The sequence below is a fragment of the Camelina sativa genome, chromosome 5 (assembly GCF_000633955.1).
Source record: "Camelina sativa cultivar DH55 chromosome 5, Cs, whole genome shotgun sequence".
NCBI classification, from domain to species: domain Eukaryota; kingdom Viridiplantae; phylum Streptophyta; class Magnoliopsida; order Brassicales; family Brassicaceae; genus Camelina; species Camelina sativa.
Genome location: NC_025689.1, coordinates 31,048,762 through 31,074,843, shown reverse-complemented (window position 1 = coordinate 31,074,843; position 26,082 = coordinate 31,048,762). Strand labels below are relative to the sequence as shown.

At 33.5% G+C, this 26,082-nt stretch overlaps 7 protein-coding genes across 13 annotated transcripts; 2 read left to right on the top strand and 5 right to left on the bottom strand.

Moving 5' to 3' along the window:
• LOC104788011 (methyltransferase-like protein 7A) lies at nt 1,288–2,938 on the bottom strand. 2 transcript variants are annotated; one of them, XM_010513686.2, is made up of 6 exons: nt 2,614–2,938; nt 2,302–2,398; nt 1,990–2,211; nt 1,809–1,905; nt 1,662–1,724; nt 1,288–1,588 (listed from the first exon to the last, which is right to left on the bottom strand). In XM_010513686.2, the coding sequence occupies exons 1-6, from the start codon at nt 2,640–2,642 to the stop codon at nt 1,389–1,391; spliced, it is 708 nt and encodes a 235-aa protein (XP_010511988.1). In that variant the 5' UTR covers nt 2,643–2,938; the 3' UTR covers nt 1,288–1,388. The 2 variants fall into 2 exon arrangements, with proteins under 2 accessions (XP_010511988.1, XP_019101641.1); XM_019246096.1 differs by having other exon boundaries at nt 1,391–1,572.
• Nucleotides 3,074–4,860, bottom strand: LOC104788012. Of its 2 annotated transcripts, none has more exons than XM_010513687.2 (7): nt 4,711–4,860; nt 4,194–4,301; nt 4,000–4,062; nt 3,860–3,907; nt 3,660–3,713; nt 3,510–3,570; nt 3,074–3,413 (listed from the first exon to the last, which is right to left on the bottom strand). In XM_010513687.2, exons 2-7 carry the CDS (start codon nt 4,293–4,295, stop codon nt 3,292–3,294), a joined length of 450 nt encoding a protein of 149 aa, XP_010511989.1. In that variant the 5' UTR covers nt 4,296–4,301; nt 4,711–4,860; the 3' UTR covers nt 3,074–3,291. The 2 variants fall into 2 exon arrangements, with proteins under 2 accessions (XP_010511989.1, XP_010511990.1); XM_010513688.2 differs by having other exon boundaries at nt 4,194–4,297.
• Nucleotides 6,712–9,121, bottom strand: LOC104788010 (cytochrome P450 704B1). The gene is made up of 6 exons (XM_010513685.2): nt 8,711–9,121; nt 8,412–8,627; nt 8,010–8,315; nt 7,532–7,921; nt 7,255–7,455; nt 6,712–7,170 (listed from the first exon to the last, which is right to left on the bottom strand). The coding sequence occupies exons 1-6, from the start codon at nt 8,984–8,986 to the stop codon at nt 6,991–6,993; spliced, it is 1,569 nt and encodes a 522-aa protein (XP_010511987.1). The 5' UTR covers nt 8,987–9,121; the 3' UTR covers nt 6,712–6,990.
• On the bottom strand, nt 10,486–11,753 carry LOC104788009 (NAC transcription factor 29-like). Its single transcript, XM_010513684.1, has 3 exons — nt 11,472–11,753; nt 11,086–11,366; nt 10,486–10,999 (listed from the first exon to the last, which is right to left on the bottom strand). Exons 1-3 carry the CDS (start codon nt 11,635–11,637, stop codon nt 10,625–10,627), a joined length of 822 nt encoding a protein of 273 aa, XP_010511986.1. The 5' UTR covers nt 11,638–11,753; the 3' UTR covers nt 10,486–10,624.
• LOC104788007 (phosphate transporter PHO1 homolog 10-like) lies at nt 15,456–22,076 on the top strand. Of its 5 annotated transcripts, none has more exons than XM_019246095.1 (15): nt 15,456–15,822; nt 16,536–17,297; nt 17,426–18,024; nt 18,110–18,437; nt 18,538–18,586; nt 19,713–19,784; nt 19,856–19,985; nt 20,061–20,193; nt 20,280–20,538; nt 20,629–20,733; nt 20,818–20,862; nt 20,956–21,105; nt 21,193–21,483; nt 21,602–21,702; nt 21,784–22,076. In XM_019246095.1, the coding sequence occupies exons 3-15, from the start codon at nt 17,466–17,468 to the stop codon at nt 21,887–21,889; spliced, it is 2,328 nt and encodes a 775-aa protein (XP_019101640.1). In that variant the 5' UTR covers nt 15,456–15,822; nt 16,536–17,297; nt 17,426–17,465; the 3' UTR covers nt 21,890–22,076. The 5 variants fall into 5 exon arrangements, with proteins under 5 accessions (XP_019101640.1, XP_010511978.1, XP_010511983.1 ...); XM_010513676.2 differs by having other exon boundaries at nt 15,457–15,822; nt 21,566–21,702; XM_010513681.2 differs by having other exon boundaries at nt 15,458–15,822; nt 20,061–20,181; nt 21,205–21,483; nt 21,566–21,702.
• On the bottom strand, nt 22,197–22,610 carry LOC104789729. The gene has a single exon (XM_010515380.1). The coding sequence runs from the start codon at nt 22,608–22,610 to the stop codon at nt 22,197–22,199; it is 414 nt and encodes a 137-aa protein (XP_010513682.1).
• On the top strand, nt 22,882–24,360 carry LOC104788006 (transmembrane emp24 domain-containing protein p24delta10-like). The gene is made up of 4 exons (XM_010513673.1): nt 22,882–23,169; nt 23,249–23,458; nt 23,817–23,893; nt 23,982–24,360. Exons 1-4 carry the CDS (start codon nt 22,954–22,956, stop codon nt 24,124–24,126), a joined length of 648 nt encoding a protein of 215 aa, XP_010511975.1. The 5' UTR covers nt 22,882–22,953; the 3' UTR covers nt 24,127–24,360.

Sequence of the window (26,082 nt, the reverse complement as noted above, 5' to 3'; positions counted from 1 at the left end):
TCTCCACACCAAGTTTTGTTTGTAAACAATTTCCCAACCAATTGGCTCGTTTGAGCTGATCTTTTGTTGTCAAAAAAAAAAAAAAAAAAAAAAAAAAAAAAAAAAAAAAAAAAAAAAAAAAAAAAAANGAATTTGGCCGGCCAAAAAAAATGAAAATATACATATACAAAATGAAACATGAATGGGAAAAAAAATGAAAGAATACAGAAATAGAAAATATAGAAATAAAGATAACAATGTAATTTCTCTTGTTTACACAGTGTGCAAATAATGACCTTATTTCTGTTTAATTAATATAAATGAATTTTACATAGATAATGATTTAGATCAAATATGTATATCCTTGTCTTGACAAGCTTGTAGGAAATAAGAATCGCTGATAAGATTAACGTCTGAAAATTCAGGGTAATAGCTGAATCATATAATGTAAAATCTAATTAGTAGATGTTTACTTGATTTAATATTTGAATTATTTTTTTTATTTTGGAAAGTATAATAATAGTAAAACACATTCTAGTAACAACTAAAACACATCATAATAGTTAAACACATTTTAATAACAACTAATTTCAAATTAGAACATACTAATAGTTAAAACACATTTTAATAACAATTAATATCAAATTTAGAACATAATAGTTAAAACATATTTTGATAATAATTAAAAATACAACAACCATAACTCTTTGTTTTCTTGCTTTAGTTTTGTATCCAAAATAATACTCCCTCTGTTTCACAAAAAGTGTCATTTTGGAGAAAAAAATTTGTTACACAAAGAGTGTCATTCTACATTTCCAATGTGCTTTTTAATGCTATATTTTCTTTTTTACCCCTAAACCCAAAGCTATTTTCATTGAATTTAAACCATTAATTACTAATTAAATAGGGGCAAAATTGTATAATTCAAACTTTTCTTAATTTGTGTGCAATGTGTCAGAATGACACTCTTTGTGAAACAGAGGGAGTATATCAATCAGTGTTATAGTGGTGTACTCAATTATTAGAGCTCGGATTGAAAAATACTCGTAGCATCCATAAAAGACCAACCAAAATTTATTATTATACTTTTTTTTCTGGTCCACAAATATCATTATTAGATATGATATTGCTGATTTTGGTGGTGCACCTTTCGAGAGAAATAAGTTAAATATTGTACTGACGAGATATTATGTAAGATCCAATAATGTACGAGTCTAACACATTTCACATGTGACATCTCTTACGTACGAGTACGATGTCTCATATGGGCTCGGGCTTAAAACTTATAGGCTATACGGAAGACTCTTATGGCCCAAAATATATCACTTTTAGATTTATGCTTTGAACATTATATATCTACATTGCAATGGGTTACATTACAACAGCATTCACAACATTCAAAAATGTTATCAGTTGTAAGCTAGTCCATAGATATGAGGTCTTGTTATCCAGGGGAAGCTACACATAGAGTAAGTTTCTATTTCAACTTTGCCACTAAAGCCAGCTTCCAAGATGCAGTCTCTGGTGTTTCTTGTCAAGTGGCATCCATCTGCAAGTCTCTGCTGCAACGGATCCAGCAGTTTCTGCAAACGTCTGAACATCGATCCATCTGCAACAACCGATTAAGAATTCAACATGTACCTTTAGAATAAGAGTTGTCTCTTTCTCACACATTTATGTACCTTCTGCTGCAACATGTTCTAAGAATATGAAAACCCCTCCTGGTCTCAGCACACGTTTGATTTCTGAAAATTACCATATGGAACTTTTGAAAAAAGGGTTACTTACATTTTTACGCAATGAGGTTTTAGGAGGAAGAAACAATTTACCTTTGAGTGTTTGAGTGACATCAGAGACAGAACATAAAACTAGTGTAGCAACAACTGCATCAACTGAGTTATCTTTTAATGGTATAGCTTCTCCTACCTAATGACAGAAAAGATCAAACATCATGGGATTGTGTAAAAGAAACGGGATGTAGGATGCAAACGGATCGGTACCAAGACTTACTCCTTGCTTGAATCTAAAGCTTTTAGGTTTGAAGCCTGCTTTAGCAGCGGATTTGCGTGCGTACTTCTTCATTTTGGGATTTGGATCCAACCCATAAAGAGTTAGGTTAGCATTACTAGCAGCATAGTATCTCATATTAGGACCTGAGCCAATACCAATCTCCAACACCTTTTCAGCTTTCTCACTCAGTTTATCAAATACCTTCACCTTGCAATCCTCAATCTTACCAAAAAAGAAACAGAGTAAATCAAAACAGGAAGACTGAGGAATAAGTCAAATGAAATGATGCAATTTGAGCTCATAAGCACAAACCTCATCCCAATAAGACTGCATCAATAAGTTAAGAAACCACGAGTAGAGCCTCCTAATATACCACCGGATTCTGCGAATGATGTGCTCCTCGAACATCCTGATGTACATAATAACAGTCACACACCAAACTGTTAAGTTTTTCTATGTGGACTTATCACAAACTCTAAACACTATCAACTTGAATGACGCGATCAATTCAATAGACACAATCATATCATGACATAAACGTATAGAGATTCGTTTGTGAATTCTAAGATCAACAGTTTGCATATGCTAGATGCATCTGGGAACAAAATAGATTTGATTTTTTACCTTTGAACGCCAAGCATTGTGAAGAACATGCGAGAAAAAAAGGGTTTTTAGTATCCGTATGAGTAGCAACCTCAAGGTAGGTGAGTGATCAGGGTCTTAGATCATACATGGTCTCATAAAACTCCAATTTAATGGTGGGAACAAAGTTACTTACTTTGGAAATGTCAAGTCAAGAAGGAAACAACAACGAAAAGAGGACTAGTAGGTGAAAAGAGAGAATAGAAACAAAAACCAAGGCGGCAAGTTGACGCTACTGGTTAAGAAAGTGTTTGGAGTTGACTTTCCCAATTCCGATATTATGAAGCCTTTGTTTGAGTAAGACGTTACAAGCTTTTGTCATAACTCACAAGGACTTTCATGTCACATCAACAAAAATATCAGTAATTATAGAGATGTCAAGGTTGGTTGTTCAGATGAGTATATAACTTGGTTTAGGTGTAATGAATCATTAAAGAAGGGCTTTGATGGATCATTAAAGCAAAACATGTGCAATCGTCCAATATAACGTTCTGAGCCACAGAGGTTCGTGTGTGATACAGGTTTTGCTATCCCAAGTATGATAAGGTAAGAGACTTTGATATTACAACCGTTGCAAAGCAAACCTGGTCGCTTATTCTTCTGTAAATTGACATGTGATGTTTGTTTGTTTGCTCCTCAAGAGATCTATATGTTTGTTGTTCACGATTTTATGCTGTCTTTCGCGTCACCATCGCTGCCTCCATCTTCCTTTACGTTGGTGTTGTCAACAGCTGATGCGCCGGCTTGGTCATCGGGAGATTCGTTGTTGTCAGTCTCAGAGTCTGATTTTTTCACATGAGATGCAAAAGTTGCGTTGAATGACTTGAGTGATATTTCAATGGAATCAAGAAAACAAGGCTATAGGATTCATAATCTACCTTCAGTATCGCCTGAAGAATAAGCCATTCGTCTTGCTCTTGGTTGCTGATGCGGAGTTGGCTGTTGCGTGAACAGATGTTAGTGTCAAAAAGAGAAAAAACAAGGAAACAAAATGGAAAAAAAGAAAGGAAGAGGAGTTTTCACTTTACCTGCAGTTTCGGGCGGAGGGCTTCCAAAGGTCCTTTAGGCTTTTGTCCTTTTTGCTGTTTAAAAATGTCAAATTCATGTAATAAGCTTTTGTTGGCTTTACTTAAAAGAGCTCTTTGTAAATTACACAACACATAGAAAGACAGTAACAGGAAGTAAAGACGAGACTCAAGGATAGTTAAAACAAAAGTTGGTATCACACCTTGCCTAAAGCCCAATCAGCCGAGTCAAAAAACGCACGTTCGTGGTCCTTGAATGAAAACATGAAACACAGCTTAATTAGCTTCTCAAATGGTATAAAGATAGTTTCTAATTTTGTAACAATGGTATAACTAAGCTAACCTTGGATATCAACGGAATCTTCTTCGGCAACAATCCTCCATACTTCTTCTTGATCGCATTTTCCTATAGGAACACCAACAATGACCCAATAAACCAAAAGAGTTCAAGATGGTAACTATGTTCCCTCAACCTAATAAACTCTTCAAAGTTCTTAAAATTCCAACAGTAAAAGAAACAATTCAAAAGTACCAAACCTCAGACTCAGATGATGGCTGTTTAGGAGTCTCCACCTCATCTGAAACCTTGTTGTCAGTGGGAGAATCATCAATAATCTCCTTCCCCTTGACGTCTTCCATAACTGACTAATTTAACAAACGTAAGGTTTCAAATTCTTCAATCTTATACAATAACACTTGTGATTGTTCTTCTAATGCATAGAATGATAGAAACTCTTATTCCCAGTCCGATTCCTTCCTACTCTGTACATTTTAATCCAAGGAACTAAGAAGAACTAGAGAACATTTAAGTGTAGAACAAAAACTATACATCGTTTTCACTAACAAAATTGAAAAAGTTCAAATCCGTAGTCGCACTTCCCGCGAATTCAAAATATAATAAAACACTATGAAGATCTAAATCACATTAGAAAGCCTTTAAGCAACAGTATCATCTTACTCGAACATGAATATGATCAAACAGGAAAGATCATCAACAAGGAGAGAATACAAATTAATCGGAAACAGAGTTTTAAGTAGAAGATGTATTTATTACCTCAACTGAAGAATGAAGATGGTCGCCGGCGGTTACCGTATGATGAAGATCCCGGCGAGGAACCGGGTCAGCAGATCGGATCTGGTTATTTTAGTGATTATTTCTTTTTTTTTCCGGAGCTGCACGTTTCACGATGACGATGACGATGCCTCAACTTAACGCAGCAAAATATTCGAATAAAAAAAGAGAGAGATTTGGGCCTTAATGGGCCGAATATTCTTATACGAAAAGATTCCCTAGTCCTTCTTCTCCTAGTCGTCGCCATCATTGAATCTTTTGTGTGTTTGGCCGAAGATTATTTAGGGGAAAATGTCATTTAACACAAACTTTCAAATTTAGGCTAAAAAACCATGAATTTTGTATAAAATCTTTTTATACATAAAATTTCGTTGACTAACGATTTAAAACATTAAATATCATTGAATAAACTAAAATACACATATTGTTAATTAAGATAACTGAGCAACTAACATGTTATTTTTAGCTATGTCAATAACATTTGATATTTAAAATAGTTAGTCAAACAAAAGTTGACGTATTAAATGGCTTCTCACAAAGTTGATAGTTTTTTTATTTAAATTTAAAAATTGATATATTTAATTATATTTTGTCTAACTTAAGTAGTCTAATTTTTTATTAATTCAACTAATAATGACTAATTGTTGAATGACTTAGTCGAACATCCAAAATAAAAATCATCCTATATTCTTCAAAAAGTTAAATTAAAAATATAACAAAATATTATGCTTTAAAGATAAATTCACGTAAGCACATTATTGACTTGGGAAATATTTTAATAAAAATGTAATTATGGAATTTTGATCACATGTATATCTCATTGTTTTTGTTTGTTAATAGACAAATAATATTTAGCACAATGGTTCTCATTGAATTTTACAAAAGTAAATATTATTTTGAATATTTTTTTTGTTTTTGGAAAACTTAAGAGACTAATACACTATCAAATTTAACAAATCATCTCTCAAATAATAGAGAAGATATAGAAATTTATTTTAGTTACATAAATATTAGATTATACATTTTCTGTAAAATAATATGCACATCATGAATTATATTCATGAAATTTTTCAAGTTTAAAATATCTTCAACTCAATTGATGTAAACAAATTATATATTTTTCAATTCTAACTGAAAATATTATTGCAAAGGATATTTGGTGCATATGTACAAATGACATTAAACTGTATAATAGTTAAATGAATTTTGATTTTACAGTATAGAGGTATAAAGCAAAGAGTGTTGAGTAATGTGAACCAACAAAATAAATCAAAATGCATAATTTTTTACTTATGCATAATTTGATTAGAGTCTTTTCGTCTTGCTGAGCACAAAAATGATTAAGTTGTCTAATTTTGGTTTACTACAAATACTTTCAAATTTAGGGCAAAAAAATCATGAACTTTATGGCAGACCATTTAATATGTCCTATTGACTAAACCGTTTAAAACACCAAATATCGTTGATGAAGCCAAAAACAACATGTCGTTAAACGGTAAAGTAACGACCATTAGTTGCTCCGTTATCTCATTTAGTGACATGTGTATTTTGGCTTGGTCAATGATATTTGATGTTTTAAATAGCTAGTCAACAAAACTTCATGTATTAAATAGTCTCGTACAAAATTCATGCTTTTTTTTTGCCTAAATTTAAAAGTTCATATATTAAATGACATTTTTCCCAATTATTTAGGGATGTGTATTCACTTATATGATTTGATTTGAGTTTAAAACTTTTAAATGAAATTTTATATAATTTTGAGGATTTTAAGTGTCTTTAAAAAACTTATTATGATTTATATTATAACATATTTTTAAACAAACAAAATTCACCAAAATCTTTTCAAGTCATTAAAACTTCAATCTTTAAAATGATTCAGTAACATAGAATTTTGATATAGTGTTTTTACTAACTAATATCCCAACACACTAGTGATCTTATCATTTTAGCATTTAGGAGCAAATCCACGGGAAACGATTTAATCAACAAGAAAAAATACACACATCATAATCTAAGCTTAACAAGAGGTTTTATAACTCAAACACAACGTAACCAACAACTAACAATATTAAGAACGTTCAAAAGAAAGCGAAGCGGGCAATAGATCCGTAAAATATTATGGATGTCGATATGAGAATTGTCCCTTTGTCATGAAGGCTAGAGAATAACAACCTAGTTTGAGAACAAAATAGTTATAATGTCCTCTTGCATCATTTTCACATGGATTTTGACTTGTATTAATTGTTTATATATTATTATTGTCTATGAACGTCTGGATACAGTAACCTTCAAACCATGCGCCATGGATAAAATCGTCATCATCCTATACTTGACTGGATGGTTTGGCACCAAATGGAACTTGTAGAATCTGCAAAGAATCGCCATCGCCATCTTCATTTGAAGATAAGCTGAATCCTTTCCCAAACATATCCTTGGTCCTGCCTACATTACATATTCACACAACAACTCATTTTTTCATATGTTACAAAATATATCATTAATGTGTTTAATTTGATTATAAAATACCTGAAAAGCTGTGAACTTGAATGGAGATGCATTCTGAAAGATTCCATCTTTAAGCCATCTTTCCGGTTTAAACGATGCTGCATCTGATCCCCAGTTGTATTCCATACGACCCATTGAGTAAGGTACGTATGTAACCATCCCTCCAGCTTTTACTTTTGTTCCATTTGGTAACATATCATCTTCTAATACTCCTTTCGGATCCTACAATAGTTTTAAAGATCGTATGCATTTTTATGTTTCCAAATTGTATGGATTCTATATGCATGGTGAAGTTTACCTGAGGCACTGCAGGGTAGAGACGAAGTGTTTCAGTTATCACAGCATGCAAGTAGTGAAGTTTTCCTAAGGAGTCATAGTTCAATAGTCCTGCGAATTGCGTTACCCTCTCGTTGAAGGAATCGAAATCCTCTGTTTCGTAACCTCGCGATGGTGTGTTAGTAGTCTCTTCTTCTCTTTCTCTTTCCAGTTCTTGTAGCTCTGAGTAGAGCTTCTCAGCAACATCTTCATTCATCATTAGCATGTATATAGCCCAAGTGAGTGTTGTTGCTGTTGTATCTCTTCCAGCTATTACAAAGTTGAGGACAATATCTCTTAGGCTTTTCTCAGTTTCTTTGCTATCTGGATCGTCGCTGATCTCAATGAACCTCGAGAGTATATCGTGCTTGATCTGGTTACATGCATAGGAATTTGAGGAAAAAAAAATGTTACTACAACTTTGTGACAAGTTCATATTTTGAGTTGTAACAATGTGTTACCTTGTTGTTATTGTTGTTGGCAGGAGATTTTTGTGCCTCTAATAACTCTGCTTTCCTTCTTCTTATAACTGAATAGGTGAAATCATTGACCACTTTTATGCTTTTACCAAGCAATGCCTCAGAGCCAATGTTAAGGAACTTTTTCAACTTCCAAAGAGGATCTATGAAACGAAGTGTTACGATAATGTTTGCGGTATCGAAAGCCTTAGCAAACCGATTCTCTGGTAACTCTGGAGCTAATGTCCCAATCTCCACACCAAATCCCACTTTACATATGGAGTCTAGAGTCATTCTCATCAACAATTCCTAGAGTCAAAATATCAAAGTAAGAGGATAATTACAATGTAACATGTTCTGTTTACTAAGATTACTAAAGATTTGATTTGATTGATGGATTCTTACTTGCATATCTACTTGTTGGTCTTTGAAAGATGCTTGGGAAAGGATATTGAAGAGCTTGAGACTATACTCTTTAAACACTACAGTACTGAAATCTCTTAGATTCTTGGAAGCGAATTCGAAACTCGCGGTTTTCCTCTGTTTCCTCCAAAGCTCTCCATCTGAATTGAAGATACCATCTCCCAAAAGAACTTCCATATATGAATGGTAAGTCTCTCCCTTATCAAACAACAAAACATTAATGAAAGTTACAACACAAATATGCCATTGATACAAAAAGAGTTAATGTTTTTTTTTTTCACCTTAGGGTAATTGGAGAAATTGGTTTTGAGAACGTATTCCACATTGATGGGATCTGCTATGTATGTATAGGTAGTGAATGGCATAGGAACCACAACTGTTCTTGAGTTGTAAAGATACTCAACGAGCCAATCATGCATTCGATCAAAATTGGTTAACTGTTCGATCGCTGCTCCAACCAAAGGCCAAGTCTTTGGGCCACTCTTGTTCCTTTGTCCCCATATGTGCAAGAAGATCCATGATGTCACCATGCAAGCTACAACCAAACACATCGACATTTTTTAAATTTTACTTTTTTGAATCTGAAAAATTAAGTTCTAAGAAAAATTCATTTATGGAGTTATTATATCTCTATCTGGTTTGTTTCTTGATCAGCCAAAGCATATGAGCAATCTACTACTCAACTAACAGTCTTTTTCTTTTTATGCCTTCTTTGACTTCACTTCTTTGGTGTGTTCTTTTGTAAGAACTAGTCTGGTTCTCTTGGTTTCTGTAAACCATGTTTGGTTCACCTAAACCGGTCTAGATTGAAACCAACCAGCAAAAATGGACCCAAATCTAATTAATCTTTAATTTTGATGCAAGTTCCTATCCATTATGTTTGAGACATGCGCAGACGCAGACTGAATCAAACTGAGGTTTTAAAAGTACGATGATGACATATATAACATTCGTTATCTAACAAAACGACAACGATAAGTACCCAAAATGCATTGTATCTGGCGTTGATTCCTCCACACGTCATCGACTTTATCATTCCAAGTTAACGTAATCTTAGTCTCTCATTTCATCATTTTAATAACAACACTAGGTTTTCACCTGCGGTACACCGCGTGACTAAATTATCAATTAATATAATTTAAATAATAATTTCTAATGTATTTAGTTTTTAAATTCTCAATTAATTAAATTTTATCTAATTAATTTATAATTTTGTTTAGAATGTTTTTTCTTCTTTTTACGTTTTATACAGTTTAGAACATAATTACATTAAATTTGTTATTAAATAGAATATAAAATTTTAAAACACTTAGTTTTGTTTTCTATAATTAAACAGATGTATATGTCTATATGGTATGTTAGTGTATATTTTTATGTGTATACACTTTTTTTTTATTTTTTGAATATTAAGAATTTGTTGTAGTATGTGTAATATTTTGTAGTTTATATACTAAATAATTTATAAGTTAGTTTTCTAAACTATGACTACAAATCTATAGTATATGAAATAAACTAAAATTTTTTAGTGTTGGTTCTATAGTCCAAACTCGTCATGCTAAGCGGATCACGCAACATGTTCAAAGATTTTTAATTCGCAAAAACTCATCATACGAAACCCGTGAAAGTAAAATATAATATGTGAGGCTAAAAGTTACTTTTTCTCAAATCAATTTTTCAAATTTTTAAAAAATAACAATACCTCTTAACTCACTTCCTTATAAAATAAGGAAATAGAATATGTATATATTTACAATTATGTTTGTTACCTTTTAAAACACTTAATTTCTATAAAAAAAAACAAATATAAAGTAAAGTTAATTTGTTTATTAAATTGATTATTTAATGCTAATGGCATGCCTGTAAATAAGTACCAACTTGAGGATTTATTTTATAAATATCTCTAAAAATGTATATATAGATTTAATAGTACCAAAGTCTATTGTTTATATTTTCTACATATAAAACAAGAATCTTTTGTTCATTATTAGTTAGTAAATTCATGCTGAAACAGTGTTTTAATTAAACAAGGTTTGTATTTCACATTAATTCATATATATGATAAGGAAAAAAATATAAAATCGCATTATAGTCTTAGTTATATTTTACAATTTTTCTTGTGTATCCCCAAACTAACAAAATATCTACCAAAGTAACATTCAAAGCACATATTCTTTTTTAACTAAAACCCCACATGACTAAAACTTAAACATAGCTTGACGATGATGATTCAAGATCTCGTCTTGGTTAAACTGTAGATCCCCGAACCAACCAGACTCCGAATCAGGTTGATGAAGATGATGATCCAACTGACTAAAATTATCTGTTAAAATGTGAGATATGGGTCCCATGTAATCCATTTCCAACAAATGAGCCAACGAACACGTTCTCGGAAGTTTCGTCGTCGACGTCATCATCGTTATCTCTTCCTCATTTCTTCTCTCTAGTTCTTCGTCTACAACAACTGTTGCCTCATCGTTTAATACTTCGTCGACGAAACTCTCTTTCTCATCCAGAAGCCTCCCTGCTCCTCCTCTCTTCTTGTATATCCTACACAGTACCCATTCATCTAACTGCAAAAATATATGAAAAACATTTTTAACAAACCAAGTTGTAACAAAATACTACAATTGTTTTCTCATCAGCTTGCGTTACGTACCCTCATCGAACCGCTACGTTTCGTCGATGCTTTACGTGAGTCGTGTAGACGATACTCGTGCATGATCCAGTCGGTTTTGATCCCTTTGGGAGGCCTGCCTTTGTAGAAGACGAGAGCTTTCTTGACACCTACGTTACTCGAGCCGCTGTGAATGGCTTTGTCTGTACCGGTTGCTTTCCAATAACCGGAAACAGCAGCCCGGTTTGGTCTGACTCCGTTTGGATACTTTCGTTCTCTAGGGCTGAAGAAGTACCACTCATTTTCCCCAAACTCTGTTTTCTCTGTAAATTTCACAACAAAAATCATATAGGAGAGAGTTAACAATAACATCAACCAAAACATAAGCATCTAAAATAGATTTGTATTGAGAAATAACCGGTTCTAACCGGGTAATTGCCATGGGTCGAACTTGTAGATATCGACTTCTGGGATGATGGAGACAGGGCATGGTTTGGACATGGTCTGGTTTCGAAGATAGTATACGATGAGTTCTTCGTCGGTAGGATGAAATCTGAAGCCTGGTGGGAGGCTAGAGCTGGAGTTTACTTCCATGATTTTTGTTTTGTTTTTCAGACAGTTTACAGAACTCTAGTGGTAATGGAACAGGAAACTAGTTTTGTTTTTCTTTTGTGTTTGGTTTTTTTTTTTTTTTAATGTTCTTGAAATGTTTAGAAAGCAGAGAAGGTTGGGGTTTTTATGCTTGAGCTTTTTTGTCGTTTTACTGTGCGTCACTTCTTTCTTATTGGTTAGTACTTGGTACAATTTTAATAATACTTCATTTTGTCCTTTACAGTAGTAGTCTAATGTTCTATATTATCCCTATCCTATTGTTTTTGTAATATTCTAAATTTTGTCAAATGGTCATTAAACAGCCACGGTTAAAAACGAGTTTATTAATAGTTTGAATTAGATGGAAGAATCAGAGAGTACTATTCTCCACCTCTAAACATGTGACATAGAAGTTTAATTATTCATAAAGCTTTCATTAAACATTTGTTGTGTGGGAAAATTAAGTCAGAATTATCCGGTAATATAGATAATAGCTTTTGGTTGTGGGAATCATAAAAGGGGTCTTAGTAAGACATATAATTGAGTTTGAGTGTGCTTGACCACTGATTTGTTTGGATGCATTGCATGGCTTTAGTATTAGTAATTTAGGTGAATCTCCATTTCAAGCAGAAGTATATCCTTTTGTCCTATTTCCCAAAGTATTCGTTCTTTCGTTTCGCTATTATTGCTTTGCTTTGCGCCTATCTTTGTCTACTCCTATCCATTTATCCAAAATGTAAGCCCAACTATCAAAAGTCATATGCAACATTATCATCTACACGATATAGTTTACGTTACATGACAAAATATATCCATCATTATCACTAACTTTATATTGCATTACTTATTCCAGTAACTTTTCTTCAAGTTCATCAGTTTCTTACAATTTAGTGCCATCTAGCCAAATTTTGTTCTTTAATATGATATTTTTTGGAGTTAAATTTGATTTTAGGGTTAAAATTTAGATATCAGGGTTTAGTTTACAAAGATTATGATATAAATGTTGTTTTCTATATATAAATGGATTATTTCTTAGTTTGATATAAGATGTAGACTAATTTTGTGAACTTCAATAAATCTTAAGTAATTTATTTATTTTTTCTCTAAATTAGTCGCTATAGTTTTATAAAATATCCGTTTGTTAAAAAAAACAAAACTAGTAATTAAGGAGAAGAATTTGAATTGCAAAAGAAGTACAAAAGAAATCGTGTGAAGACCATTCTTTGTCTTAATCTTGGAAGAAAACGTGGCATGCTATAAGGTTTTGGGGTCCAATTTTTTTGGCTCCTGATGACGTATATCGTTTTCACATAAAAAGTCATTGAGGATAAGGATTGTGGAGGGCATACACCCACGCGCCACGGTGGATTTCTGATTAAACAAACACTTAGTTTGTCGCTAATCACGCATGCTCTTATCTAATAGTGTCATTACCGTTCCCTAATTGGGTGATTAAATCTTTCTTTACTATATTTTGTCAAAAACTCCCACTCGCTCTGTTCAGATTGGATACAAGTTTCTTGAAAAAGGTATTGTAACGGAGATGTGAAGGAACGTTCTAGCTTAAAGTGGGGAAAGAGGATAAAAAAAACAAGTTAATGACCATCATCACGATTGAAATAATTTGTTTTCATGAGTTTATTCTGGTTACTTCATGATTTTGATAAGAAATGAGTTATCGAATATTTGATAAACAGTGACGCATTTTCCACAAAATTTCAAGAAACTAGCTACTTTGTTAATGGATGATGAAAAATGCCATTTTCACAAATTTACCCCAAAAGCTATTTTTACATGCAAGTGTACCTATATTATTACTATATTTATTTCCAATGGCACACGAATCATTTATTCAATACATTAACCAAGCAAGTCATGATTTACTTACTATATAGGGCATGAGACATAAAGGATTGGATTAAAAGATAGGAAGGTTAGGATGATCAGATGACGCAAACGCTCTGGCATTTTTAAAGAACCAATTAAAAATGAGTGACGATGATTAATCAAGTCGTCATCTTAATCTCTAGCATCTTTGCATAGCTATAGGGAGGATACCATTTATTTATGTTAGTTATAGAGATCGACCTCACACACAAACTTTACTAAATTCTTTTTATATCCACGTGAAACAAAAGAAATATAAGAGGCAACTCCTAGTTCTCGATATGTATAGGCTGAAAGTTTGGTGACCGTAACTAAAATAAAGTGTTTTTCTTAGCGATTATAGTTTTTTTTTTTTCAAATATTATTACCTTGTTTTTAAATACGGTTGTCTATTTCCGACTTTCAACACTAAGATTTATTATTAGTAACTTTGAATTTTATGATAATTACTGAATCTAACGTAAATAAAATAAACTTCCAAAGTTTAGAATTTGTATTAATTTCGAGAAAAAAATACTAAAATAGAAAAGGAAAAAGAAAAAAACAAGTGCTAAAATAGAAATAATATCGTTTGACTAAATTTTAAAATTTTTAGTTTAATCTAAAATGACGTTGTTTGCTTCTATATGTTTACGCAAAATCTACTTTAGAATAATTTATATTAACATTTTTGAAGTATATTTTGGTTTATACCCTTTAAGTTTTACTTATTTAATTATTATTTTTACAACATTAACCTCTAAAACAATTCCATAAATAACATTGCAGAGAAACTCAAATACTAAATTTTCTTAAATTGACCAACATTTGTTACATTTATTGCCATAAAATCTTAACAACATCTATACATTCCGATTTTTCCAAAAACAACTCTGCCCATTAAAGTTTTAACCCATTAAATATCCAAAATTATTTTTACGGATGCTAGAATCTCTCTCTCAAATTTAAATGATATACAACATATTTTTCATAAAAGAAGTTTACAGTATCAATAATTATATTAACATTAATAAATTTCCTAAACCGAAAATCCAATTATAAAATGTCACATTAAATATGTTGAAAACCCTCCATATAATTTGGTTTATTTTTTATTTTTTGAGGAACTACCAAAAAAAATCAAAATACTATTAATTATCATAAACTATATATATTGACATGGAAAATTTATAAACTATAAAAATATGCTAATTTGGTAAAACAATTAACATAATTAAATTTGATAAAAAATCTTATTTTGATTTTTTTTTTTAGGCGAAAATTTATTTTGATTTTGGTGAGATAGATTGGCATTAATCCCATATAGAGAGTTAAGTGAGATTTTTTTTTTTAAATACTTTTAGATGAGTACCAAGAAATAAATGTATTAATAGACTATTACATATAACACACAAGTTAAAACCTTGAAAACACTACAAAAATCATAGACTTTGAATACTTATATCAAATACATGTAAAATTTTATATTTTTAAAATTAATAAAATAATAATAAAATAACAAATAAATATAATATAAATTTAAAATTTTTAAAATTAAAAATATTGTTCCGCGGTGTACCGCGGATTAAATCCTAGTTTTACAATTGATTAACAGTGTTGAGCGGTTTGCATGATTTCACGCAAATTGTTAACTTCGTGTTTAATATTTATATTATTTTCTAGTTGAAATATGATTCAAACATATTTTCTTTATTCCAAACATAGTTGAATTGTGAAAATATGAAGAAAAAAAAATCCATTTTCGATGATTAAATTTCTAAGGTATGTTTTCGTAAAAGTTACAGTGATCTATATCTACGGGTCGATCATGATCATGATTTCATAAACCGGACCGGAACTGATATGTTTTAGTCTTAGATAAAAGTTTGGACCGGTTCAACCGGTCAGGACCAGGTTTCAAATAATTTGGTAATGATGTTAGGGTGAAACGACACCGTTGCGTCTGTAATCAAGACTCTTTTGTAAAAACTCTGTAAAACTGTGAAAGTATCATCCCTCCGCCTCGCCGTCGTCAGTCACCTTACAACCTCCGGGGACTTTTACACACCAATGACGTTGAGACTTACGACCATAAAACGCGCCGTCGTTGAATCCGGCGTATGTTAGAAACCAAAGCTTCAGTTACATCTCCGCGATCTCTCCTCCTTTGAAACGGCGCCATCGATCGCCCTACCGCTTAACCACCGGAATTTTATCAGGATCAGTCAGATTCTTCAATTGTTGTCGAGAATTTCAGTTTCGGTTTCCCGAGTTTCTCTTTCGGTGGATCCATGGAGCTAATGGCTGTGCCTAAGGAAGAAGGTATAACTGTTTTTCAGCATTTCCCATTTAACACTGCGAATTTGCAAATTTGAGAGTTTTACTTTAGGGTTCAAAGTGTTGCTGCATTGGGGATTTGCTCTGTTAGCATAGAGTTTCTATCTATGGTTTTAGGGAGGTTCAGTATATGGCAAAAGATTCGATCTTGAGACCATCAGTGAAATCTTTTTGACTTCAATAGGCAAGAACCAAAGGCCATTGTCTCTTTAGCTGTATATTTTTTCAATATCTTATCTTTTGAGATGTGTTAAAATGTAATCTGATTTGCTTTGTTCAGGCTCAAAATCATTGGTTTTATCCAGAACAGAACTTTGCTTGTGAATGATTTGGTTAACAGTAGCTTTTTGGACTTCGTGAAACATACATATTTCTAAACACAAGAGAGGGATAAGAAATGGACCAAAGGGCCCTTAAACCTACTCCCGTGATCATCATTCTCTGTTACGTTTTGATATCTCTTAATTTTTTCATTAGTTAAGTTTCTGGCTTTTGAGAGTCAAAGAAGGCTTTCTAATTCAATCCAATTCGGTAGCAAGTGGGAGTAATCAACACTAACCGTCTTTGATAGAAGAGCATGTTGTGTTAGTTTATCTGTAAAAAAATCTAGGACTGCTTCTTGAAACAACTTAGGTGTCACCATTTTTCCATTCTTGGTATCACCACCATTATGTGCATGACACTGTTGTTTGTTTCAGGAGTTGTGGGCGAGTTAAGCTTCCACATTTCTACTGCTGCAGCGGTGAGCGGTCAATACCTTGATGAGCATAGCCAATTCAAACAACTGATCCGTACTTACCATATGAACAGCCTTTGCTAAATTTGGACCAAGTCTTCTCTGTTTTTGGCAAATCAATTTGGATTCCTCCTACAAAATCAAAATACTGCTTGTTATAAGAAGGTTTTGCAGAAGTAACGATGTTGCAAATTAAATGCAGTTGTGAAGTTACTTATATTTTGATTGGTTTAAACTTTAAAGCCCTACAGAAGTCTCCTCCACTGCCAAGTTACGCGGTTTCACTGCCACACTGAAGCATACGTAGCAACACGTGTCATGCTCTGGTGGGCTAATAAATTGGTCAACCCGTATCTACTCTATGATTTGCTTTTGCTTCCTTCCATCAGTTTCGGCCGCAACAGATTCAACACGCATTCCATTTATCGGACGGCACGTGGCAATCACAATAAAAATCCAACGGCTGTGGAAGAAAGAGGAACAAGTTTCTTAAGCAATAAGCATGATCTAAACCACAGACGATCCCGTAACCATCTAATACAAGGCACCGCAAAATACTGTAGTGTCAGTCGGCGAGAGTTAAAGAGCTTAAGGGGTTTCGAATTACCGACGTCTCCTCTCCCTTCGTCTTCCTTCTCTCTCGTAGTCGTTAATGGCGTAGAAATCGAAATTGCAGAGAAGCTTCTATCATCGAGCTTAGTCTATACGTTTCTTCCTGATCAAGGTACCATGAATGTACTCAGTTAGAACGAATCTTAGTTGTTCAAATGGATCCTGAATCTGTAATTTAGTGTCATAGATTTAACCGATTCCGTAATGTTGTTCTTGTTCTCTTCATGATGTTTGTGATAGGCTGATAGAGTTTGGTTGAATTGAGGATACACAAAAAAAGATGAAGTTCGGGAAAATATATAAGAAGCAAATGGTGCCAGAGTGGGTTGAAGCTTATATGGACTACAATGGTATGAAGAGGATTCTCAAAGAAATACGTAGCTACAAGCACAGTAAGCTGACTAGAGCAGCGTCGAGAGTTTCGCGGCAGGCGGAAGCTTTGCACCGTTCGTTTAGTGGTTTAGCGTTTCATCCTAGGCACAGTGAACAACATGCTGGGGATATTGAGGACCAAGTCATAAAAGTTGACACGGTGCAGCAAGATGATGATTTTCGTCAATTTTACAAGACAAAGTTTCTAAAGAAGTCTGAAGAAGGGGGTGAGTTTGAAGAATATTTCTTCAAGAAGCTTGATGAGAATCTCAACAAAGTTAACAAGTTTTACCGGGATAAAGTCGAGGAAGTGCTTGAGGAAGCGGCTTTGCTAGATAAACAAATGGATGCATTGATTGCGTTACGGGTCAAGGTGCAAAAGCCTAATGCAGATAACCTGAATTTGGAGAAGCATCCTTCTGATAAGGTCGTTGTAGAGGCTTCTGATAGCTCAACGAGAACACCGGGTAAGCATATATGACAATCATGAGAAGCATCTTATGTTCAGATGTTTTTCTGTTTAGTTTACTGAATTCTTGATATATTTTGCAGGCACTACGAACAAAGATATGGTACACGGTATGGAAAGAACTGACATTCCTGAAGAAGAGGCCACTCATATTGCGGCTGACATTGTCCCGGTTTCTCATACTGATGGGAATGAAGAGGAAGCCGGTAATGGTGAAAAGCAGGATCTTCGTGAAATACTTGAGCGTGTGAAGATGAATGATGCGCTTGAATCTCCTATTTCTACATTAAAAGGAGTTTTTGGAGATTCTAATGAACCAATCTCCAAGAAAGGATTGAAAAAAGCAGAAGAACAGTTGAGGCTTGTTTTTAGTGAGTTCTATCAGAAACTTCGTCGTCTGAAGGAATACAGGTGAGTGAGGAGAAAGGTTCAGCCAATGTTCAATCTCTCATGTAATTTTTCTTTTGTATTGTTATTCTTGATTTTTCTATGTTTGTGTAATTTGAATCAGTTTCATGAATCTTCTGGCATTTTCCAAAATCATGAAGAAGTATGAGAAGGTTAGATATAATGAGCTTGTTCTATGTTACAGATTCCTTACTGTAGAGCAATATAGATGAGATGTGTTGGTTAATTTGTAGATTGCTTCGAGGAATGCATCCAGGNAGCGTTTCATCCTAGGCACAGTGAACAACATGCTGGGGATATTGAGGACCAAGTCATAAAAGTTGACACGGTGCAGCAAGATGATGATTTTCGTCAATTTTACAAGACAAAGTTTCTAAAGAAGTCTGAAGAAGGGGGTGAGTTTGAAGAATATTTCTTCAAGAAGCTTGATGAGAATCTCAACAAAGTTAACAAGTTTTACCGGGATAAAGTCGAGGAAGTGCTTGAGGAAGCGGCTTTGCTAGATAAACAAATGGATGCATTGATTGCGTTACGGGTCAAGGTGCAAAAGCCTAATGCAGATAACCTGAATTTGGAGAAGCATCCTTCTGATAAGGTCGTTGTAGAGGCTTCTGATAGCTCAACGAGAACACCGGGTAAGCATATATGACAATCATGAGAAGCATCTTATGTTCAGATGTTTTTCTGTTTAGTTTACTGAATTCTTGATATATTTTGCAGGCACTACGAACAAAGATATGGTACACGGTATGGAAAGAACTGACATTCCTGAAGAAGAGGCCACTCATATTGCGGCTGACATTGTCCCGGTTTCTCATACTGATGGGAATGAAGAGGAAGCCGGTAATGGTGAAAAGCAGGATCTTCGTGAAATACTTGAGCGTGTGAAGATGAATGATGCGCTTGAATCTCCTATTTCTACATTAAAAGGAGTTTTTGGAGATTCTAATGAACCAATCTCCAAGAAAGGATTGAAAAAAGCAGAAGAACAGTTGAGGCTTGTTTTTAGTGAGTTCTATCAGAAACTTCGTCGTCTGAAGGAATACAGGTGAGTGAGGAGAAAGGTTCAGCCAATGTTCAATCTCTCATGTAATTTTTCTTTTGTATTGTTATTCTTGATTTTTCTATGTTTGTGTAATTTGAATCAGTTTCATGAATCTTCTGGCATTTTCCAAAATCATGAAGAAGTATGAGAAGGTTAGATATAATGAGCTTGTTCTATGTTACAGATTCCTTACTGTAGAGCAATATAGATGAGATGTGTTGGTTAATTTGTAGATTGCTTCGAGGAATGCATCCAGGAACTACATGAAAATTGTGGATAATTCATTGATTGGGAGTTCTGATGAGGTTTGTGGAGTATTTCAGACATTAGAATCACATTTCCATTATGTTTGTCTGCTCACTGTATCCTAATTTAGGTTAACAGACTCCTGGAGAGAGTAGAGGTAACTTTCATTAAGCACTTTTCAAGCGGTAATCGAAGAGAAGGCATGAAGTCTCTAAGGCCAAAAGTTAAAAGAGAAAGGCACAGGGTTACATTCTTCTCTGGTAAGTAAATCAGAGATTCAGATTCCAAAGATTTTACAATTTGTTCACTTATACTTGTTCTTCACTTTCCCACAGGTTTCTTTTCTGGTTGCTCAATAGCACTAGTTGTTGCTGTTGTTTTCAAGATAGAAAGTAGAAAAATCATGGACAAGGACTACGGTACTGAATACATGGCGAATATTATCCCTCTTTACAGGCAATTGTTCGAGTTACTTACTCAGTACATGTGCTCATAACATTAGTATAAACAGAACTTTCTTATCTCACACTGACAAAACATTGCATGTCCTGCAGCTTATTTGGATTCATCATTCTTCATATGCTCATGTACTCGGCGAATATATACTTCTGGAGGCTTTATAGAGTCAACTATACATTCATCTTTGGTTTCAAGCAGGGAACAGAGTTGGGTTACAGAGATGTTTTCCTGATAAGCACTGGTCTTTCGGTGCTTGCTTTCATCTGTTTCCTTCTAAATTTGCAGCTTGATATGGATTGGAAGTTGAAAGATCATAAGACACTCCCTGAAGTTATTCCTTTGGGTTTGGTCGCTGTAAGATAATATTTCAGTGTTTACATTTATGTGCAACCGTTTAGTATCAGATGGAATATGTCTGTCTTAAACAACCCTTTTTGTTTGCAGGTTGTTCTATCAATACTTTTTTGTCCTTTCAACATCATATACCGCTCAAGTCGATTGTTCTTCATTCGAGCACTGTTTCACTGTATTTGTGCTCCTCTCTTCGAGGTGATCATAACATTATATATGTACCAGTCGCTAAAACTGAGTACAGCAAAGAACTCATATTCATGTTTTTCTTCTTTATCACAGGTTACACTTCCAGATTTTTTCTTGGCAGACCACCTAACCAGTCAGGTTTTATATCTTATGCTTGCATTACTCTTTATGTTGAAAATATGTATGACTCGAAATAATAGGCTGTTCTGTTATATGTTTTGGTAAGTTCAGATACAAGCCATAAGGAGCTTTGAGCTATTCATTTGCTACTATGGCTTAGGAGAATACTTGCAGAGGCAAAACAAGTGTCATAGTCATGGTGTTTACAATGCCTTCTACTTTGTCGTTGCTGTTATACCTTACTGGCTCCGCTTCCTCCAGGTATCACACAATTCAATCTTTTCTTATTTTGTTACTGCCTTCATGGATTCTACTATCACATCTGAATCTATAACTTACATGTACCAGTTTTTTTTGCAGTGCATACGCAGATTATGTAAAGAAAAAGAATCCGTACATGGATACAATGCATTGAAATATATGTTGACAATCATTGCAGTCATCATAAGAACAGCATATGAACTGAAAAAGGGTCGGACTTGGATGATTTTGGCTCTTGTAAGCTCAGGCGTAGCAACAGGGATGAACACATTCTGGGACATTGTGATAGACTGGGGACTCCTCCGTAGACATTCCCAGAATCCATACCTTAGGGATAAACTGCTTGTCCCTCACAAAAGCGTCTATTTCGCAGCCATGGTAAGTAACATTACAACATCAGCAAATATCCAAGTGATAAAAGAGTAAAAGACTCTAGTTGAATAAGATTTGGTTATGACAGATAGTGAATGTGATTCTAAGAGTAGCATGGATGCAGCTAGTGCTAGAGTTCAACTTGAAGTCGCTTCACAAAATTGCAGTAACAAGCATTATTTCGTGTTTAGAGATTGTTCGTCGGGGAATATGGAGCTTCTTCAGGTATATACACTTTTCTCTATATAAAAGGGGTCCAACTTGTTATGAATGAATGATTTAGTAATGTGAAGTTAAACTTTTCAGGTTGGAGAATGAGCACTTAAACAATGTGGGTAAATACAGAGCCTTCAAGTCAGTTCCACACCCTTTCCATTACTACGACGATGAAGACGCTGACAAAGACGATTGAACCATCCTAATAAGTGAATAACACACACACTCTCTCTCTCTGATTATATCTAATGATTCACTGCTAAATAAAACAGATATTAGCCTTAATAGGAACAGTTTGTATTTTCTTTTCTGATAAATCAATTCAACATGTAAAGTCATATATTACATGAATCCAAAAGAAACACATAGAGTTTACAAAACTATTCTTGAAATAAAGAATTATATTTTAGTTTATGATATTAGACATTCCAGAACAGAGATCATACAAAAGAAAACATAGAGTTTACAAACTATTCTTGAAATAAAGAATTAGATTCAGTTTATTACATTAGAAATCCAGAACGGAGATCATACGCTCTTCTCCTATCTTCGTCCATCAACTCAGCCACACCGACTCTAACCAGGTCATAAACCCTCAAAACAGCCTTGAAAACCCCAGTCTCGCCATCCAACACCTCAATGATCTCCCCGCACCGTCTCTCAATTGCGTTGGCCACATACTTTGAAGATCCGCGTCTGTTGATTCCCAACACAACGTACCAGTCAGGCTCCCCTGAGACCGTGCGACTGTTAGCTGCTGCGAAAAGGATTCTATAAGCGGCGACGTGCGCGTAAGGTTGAGGAGCATCAGGATTCGCTTTACAGACTGAGACAGCGCATCGTAACGCATGTTCTAGGTTTCCTCTCTCAAAGTTCTCTTCACAGTAACGAAGAAGCTCTTCAACCTTGTTCGACATTCTCATTATCATCACTTGCGACTCTAGTAACTCAATTTTAGAAACAAACTCCAAAGTTTATGAGTGTATTCGTTGTTTAATTTCCTTTTTCATTAGTTTTTATAACCCTAAGAAAAGAAAAGGAAATATTGTTTGAGACTCAAGGACCACTTTAATACTATACCAAACCGGTCTATTAAGAAAAACCAAATAATTTATTGGATTCGGTTTGGTATTCTTAACCAATAACATATGTACACGTGTCATAATCCCTTACATCGTCATCGAGGCTCGTCGTCTACGAAACAATCGAAGAAGAAGAAGCAAAGAGAGACGAAGAGAGAGTTTCGATCTGGATAAAAAAATGTTTCTCAATTCGAAAAAGCTATGGACGACGATACTTCTAATTCTAACGATTTGGTCACCAATTTCACAGTCGCTTCACTTCGATCTACAGTCAGGTCGAACAAAGTGTATCGCGGAAGACATCAAAAGCAATTCAATGACTGTTGGTAAATACAGCATCGATAACCCTCACGAAGGTCAAGCTTTACCACAATCTCACAAGATCACCGTCAAGGTATATTACACAGATCTTTCTAACTTTTGATCTAATTTGTTTTTGGTTCGATAGATCTGAGTTTTTGTTTATGTGAAAGGTGACGTCTAACGCCGGGAACAATTACCATAACGCGGAACAAGTTGATTCGGGTCAATTCGCGTTCTCTGCTGTTGAAGCAGGTGATTACATGGCTTGCTTCACTGCTGTTGATCATAAGCCTGAGTTGGCGTTGAGTATTGATTTTGAGTGGAAGACTGGTGTTCAGTCTAAGAGTTGGGCTAAGGTTGCTAAGAAGAGCCAAGTTGAAGTGAGTTTTGATTTGATTCCTTCTCTTTCTCTCTCATTGTGGTTATAGAATTGTAGCTGAACAGTTTTAGATTAAGAAATAGGAGACTTTGAGACTTGTAATAGTGAAATTGTTTAAGTTGGAATAAGGTTTAGGAGACTTGAGACTTGCTAAGAAGAGAACCAAGTTGAAGTGAGTTTAGTTTCTCTTCCCTTTGTGGTGTAGATGTTTTTGATTTGTTGTCTCGTTTGTGGTTTGGTTTAATACATAGAAGTGTAGCTGAACAGTTTTAGATTTAGAAATAGGAGACTTGAGACTTGTTGAAGGTGGTTTTGAGCTAGTTATGTTGATCCTCCTTGTGTGTGTTCTTGTGTGACAGGTAATGGAATTTGAGGTGAAGAGTCTACTTGATACGGTTAACTCGATTCATGAAGAGATGTATTATCTTAGAGATAGGTAAACAAAAAAAGTCGTTCTTTTTCTCAATTGTTTTGGTTTCAAGAAGGTAGTGTTTACATGTTTGATTTGGTGTGGTCTCTCTCAGGGAAGAAGAGATGCAAGACTTGAACCGTTCCACTAACACGAAAATGGCATGGTTGAGTGTACTCTCGTTTTTCGTCTGCATAGGAGTTGCAGGGATGCAGTTTTTACACTTAAAGACGTTTTTCGAGAAGAAGAAGGTTATCTAAAGTTCTACAGCGGTTACGAACTTTGTGTTTTCTAAACCCAAACAAACAATCTTATTCTCTTTGGATGTTGTACATTAGATCAATGGCTGCTCTACCATGTTATCGGAGACTTGGAAATTTGATTTAAGTGGCATTAGTTTTTTTTTTTCCAAGATGAGTGTAGTTTTTGTTTAGATTTGTTGGTTCTTTAGAATACTTCGATGGTTTAAAGCCAAATAAATTGTGTTTGTCAAAGGGTTTAGTTTATACAGCTTATCTCGATCAGGGCTAATGATTGGACTCACTCTGATAATTATATCTAACATGCCATATTGCTTCGTTCGTAATACTTAACATTTGTACAAAAAAAATTTGCTTCGTCTGTTACATATTATTGTTTTAAAAAAAATTATTATTCAAATCCAACTAACTAAACTTTAGGGATGTTCTGTTAACTTGTTAGGATACGGAAAAAAATATTGTGTTGGATTCTTTAATCTCTCAGAGACAACGCCTGCTAAAGTTTATGAACGCCTGCTAAAGTTTATTGGTCATAACACCATCTCTATCATCCATACTGCACAAAAAGGTCACATGATCTAACGAATAATATTGTTGTGATAATTAAAAATTATGTAAAAGTTTAAAGCGTTTTATCAAAAAAAATGTTCATTAATTAATTAGTCCGATATTTTTTTTAGACAATTTAAAATTTAGGATATAGTTTTTAAGGGTAGGAAAAATATTTAGAATTTAGAGATTAGTTTTTATTAAATTTCAGTTTATTTTTGTAGTATTTTTGGAAAAAATAACTAAATGTTGTATTTTTGGGGGAAAAAACTCATTTTAGTGATATTTATGAAAACATTGTCCAATATGTTATTGGTTATTCTCTACTATTTGCTATGTTTGGTTAGTGATTACTCGAGTAAATAATACTCAACTAGGAGATATCTTGTGCTATAAAGCACAAATCAACATTTTTATACACATTATAATATAATAATAATAATTATTGTAATATTTGTTTTAAAAATTATTTTATTTGAGACAATATTTACTTTTAATATCATAATTGTTTGGTAAATCTAAATTTTTTTTTTATGAATACTAATTATTTAAGAATATTATATTATTTTAATTCGTTTGATGTATATTTTAGTTTTATATTGTTCGTTTGTTGTATTTGCATAATTATTTTATGAAATATTTTAAAGTAGTAATTATAATAGTATAATTGTGAACAAATAAAATTTACTAATATATCAACTACATAAATTCAGTTTTACCAATCCGCCGATGTGGAATATTAAAACACACATTTTTTCTCATAGACTGAGTAATATATCTTCGTTTTCAAAATTCAAATCACAACATATGCAGAAAAGTTCTACATATTTATTTATCATATGTATTATATGATAATTCAAAACAATTTGTAATTGAGATAAAAGAAAGATGATAGGAGAATCATAATTTAAAATCTTAGCAAAATCTTCCAAATATAGTTATTAAAAATAATCATATTGTATACTTAGATATAAATCTTACTTTTTGAAATTCTGATTGGTATACGTTCCAATTTTTAAAATTAATTAGTAATTTTAGTCCATAATTAGTTAGAGAGAATTTTTTTTTGAAATTAATAATTATTTAAAATATTTTATTAGTCTAATATTAAATTATATTTTTATCTTTACTGAAAAATTAATTATTTCCCTTAAAATAAATGGTATGACAAAGTAAATTTTTACACTTTTTTTTTGGTCGGCATGTAATTTTTTTACACTTTATAATCTTAATTTTATATTTGTACTTTTCAATTAATGGCAAGGTGAAGTGGGTGGTAGTATATTGAGAAAGACCAATGGTATAGAAATTAATATAGCAGCTTCTTTGAAAAGTAAAGGAGATTATTGATGTATTTTTGTGTGTATATTAGTGAAAAAGTTTTAACGAATTGATGACTGATGAGTA

Excerpts from the sequence above, each read along its gene's own strand:
- LOC104788011 (XM_010513686.2), bottom strand. The coding sequence starts at position 2,642 with ATGTTCTTCACAATGCTTGGCGTTCAAAG. Across the intron at positions 2,399-2,613 it reads ACAATGCTTGGCGTTCAAAG|GATGTTCGAGGAGCACATCA; the intron begins GTAAAAAATCAA and ends TATGTACATCAG. Across the intron at positions 2,212-2,301 it reads TGCAGTCTTATTGGGATGAG|ATTGAGGATTGCAAGGTGAA; the intron begins GTTTGTGCTTAT and ends TTTTTTGGTAAG.
- LOC104788012 (XM_010513687.2), bottom strand. The coding sequence starts at position 4,295 with ATGGAAGACGTCAAGGGGAAGGAGATTATTGATGATTCTCCCACTGAC. Across the intron at positions 4,063-4,193 it reads AGCCATCATCTGAGTCTGAG|GAAAATGCGATCAAGAAGAA; the intron begins GTTTGGTACTTT and ends GTGTTCCTATAG. Across the intron at positions 3,414-3,509 it reads TTCTTCAGGCGATACTGAAG|ACTCTGAGACTGACAACAAC; the intron begins GTAGATTATGAA and ends TGAAAAAATCAG.
- LOC104788010 (XM_010513685.2), bottom strand. The coding sequence starts at position 8,986 with ATGTCGATGTGTTTGGTTGTAGCTTGCATGGTGACATCATGGATCTTC. Across the intron at positions 7,922-8,009 it reads CCAACAACAATAACAACAAG|ATCAAGCACGATATACTCTC; the intron begins GTAACACATTGT and ends GCATGTAACCAG. Across the intron at positions 7,171-7,254 it reads TCAAGTTCACAGCTTTTCAG|GCAGGACCAAGGATATGTTT; the intron begins GTATTTTATAAT and ends TATGTAATGTAG.
- LOC104788009 (XM_010513684.1), bottom strand. The coding sequence starts at position 11,637 with ATGGAAGTAAACTCCAGCTCTAGCCTCCCACCAGGCTTCAGATTTCAT. Across the intron at positions 11,367-11,471 it reads CGACCCATGGCAATTACCCG|AGAAAACAGAGTTTGGGGAA; the intron begins GTTAGAACCGGT and ends TGAAATTTACAG. Across the intron at positions 11,000-11,085 it reads AACGTAGCGGTTCGATGAGG|TTAGATGAATGGGTACTGTG; the intron begins GTACGTAACGCA and ends ATATTTTTGCAG.
- LOC104788007 (XM_010513676.2), top strand. The coding sequence starts at position 17,466 with ATGAAGTTCGGGAAAATATATAAGAAGCAAATGGTGCCAGAGTGGGTT. Across the intron at positions 18,438-18,537 it reads CGTCGTCTGAAGGAATACAG|TTTCATGAATCTTCTGGCAT; the intron begins GTGAGTGAGGAG and ends AATTTGAATCAG. Across the intron at positions 20,194-20,279 it reads CTTTACAGGCAATTGTTCGA|CTTATTTGGATTCATCATTC; the intron begins GTTACTTACTCA and ends CATGTCCTGCAG.
- LOC104789729 (XM_010515380.1), bottom strand. The coding sequence starts at position 22,610 with ATGTCGAACAAGGTTGAAGAGCTTCTTCGTTACTGTGAAGAGAACTTT.
- LOC104788006 (XM_010513673.1), top strand. The coding sequence starts at position 22,954 with ATGTTTCTCAATTCGAAAAAGCTATGGACGACGATACTTCTAATTCTA. Across the intron at positions 23,170-23,248 it reads CTCACAAGATCACCGTCAAG|GTGACGTCTAACGCCGGGAA; the intron begins GTATATTACACA and ends TTTATGTGAAAG. Across the intron at positions 23,459-23,816 it reads CTAAGAAGAGCCAAGTTGAA|GTAATGGAATTTGAGGTGAA; the intron begins GTGAGTTTTGAT and ends CTTGTGTGACAG.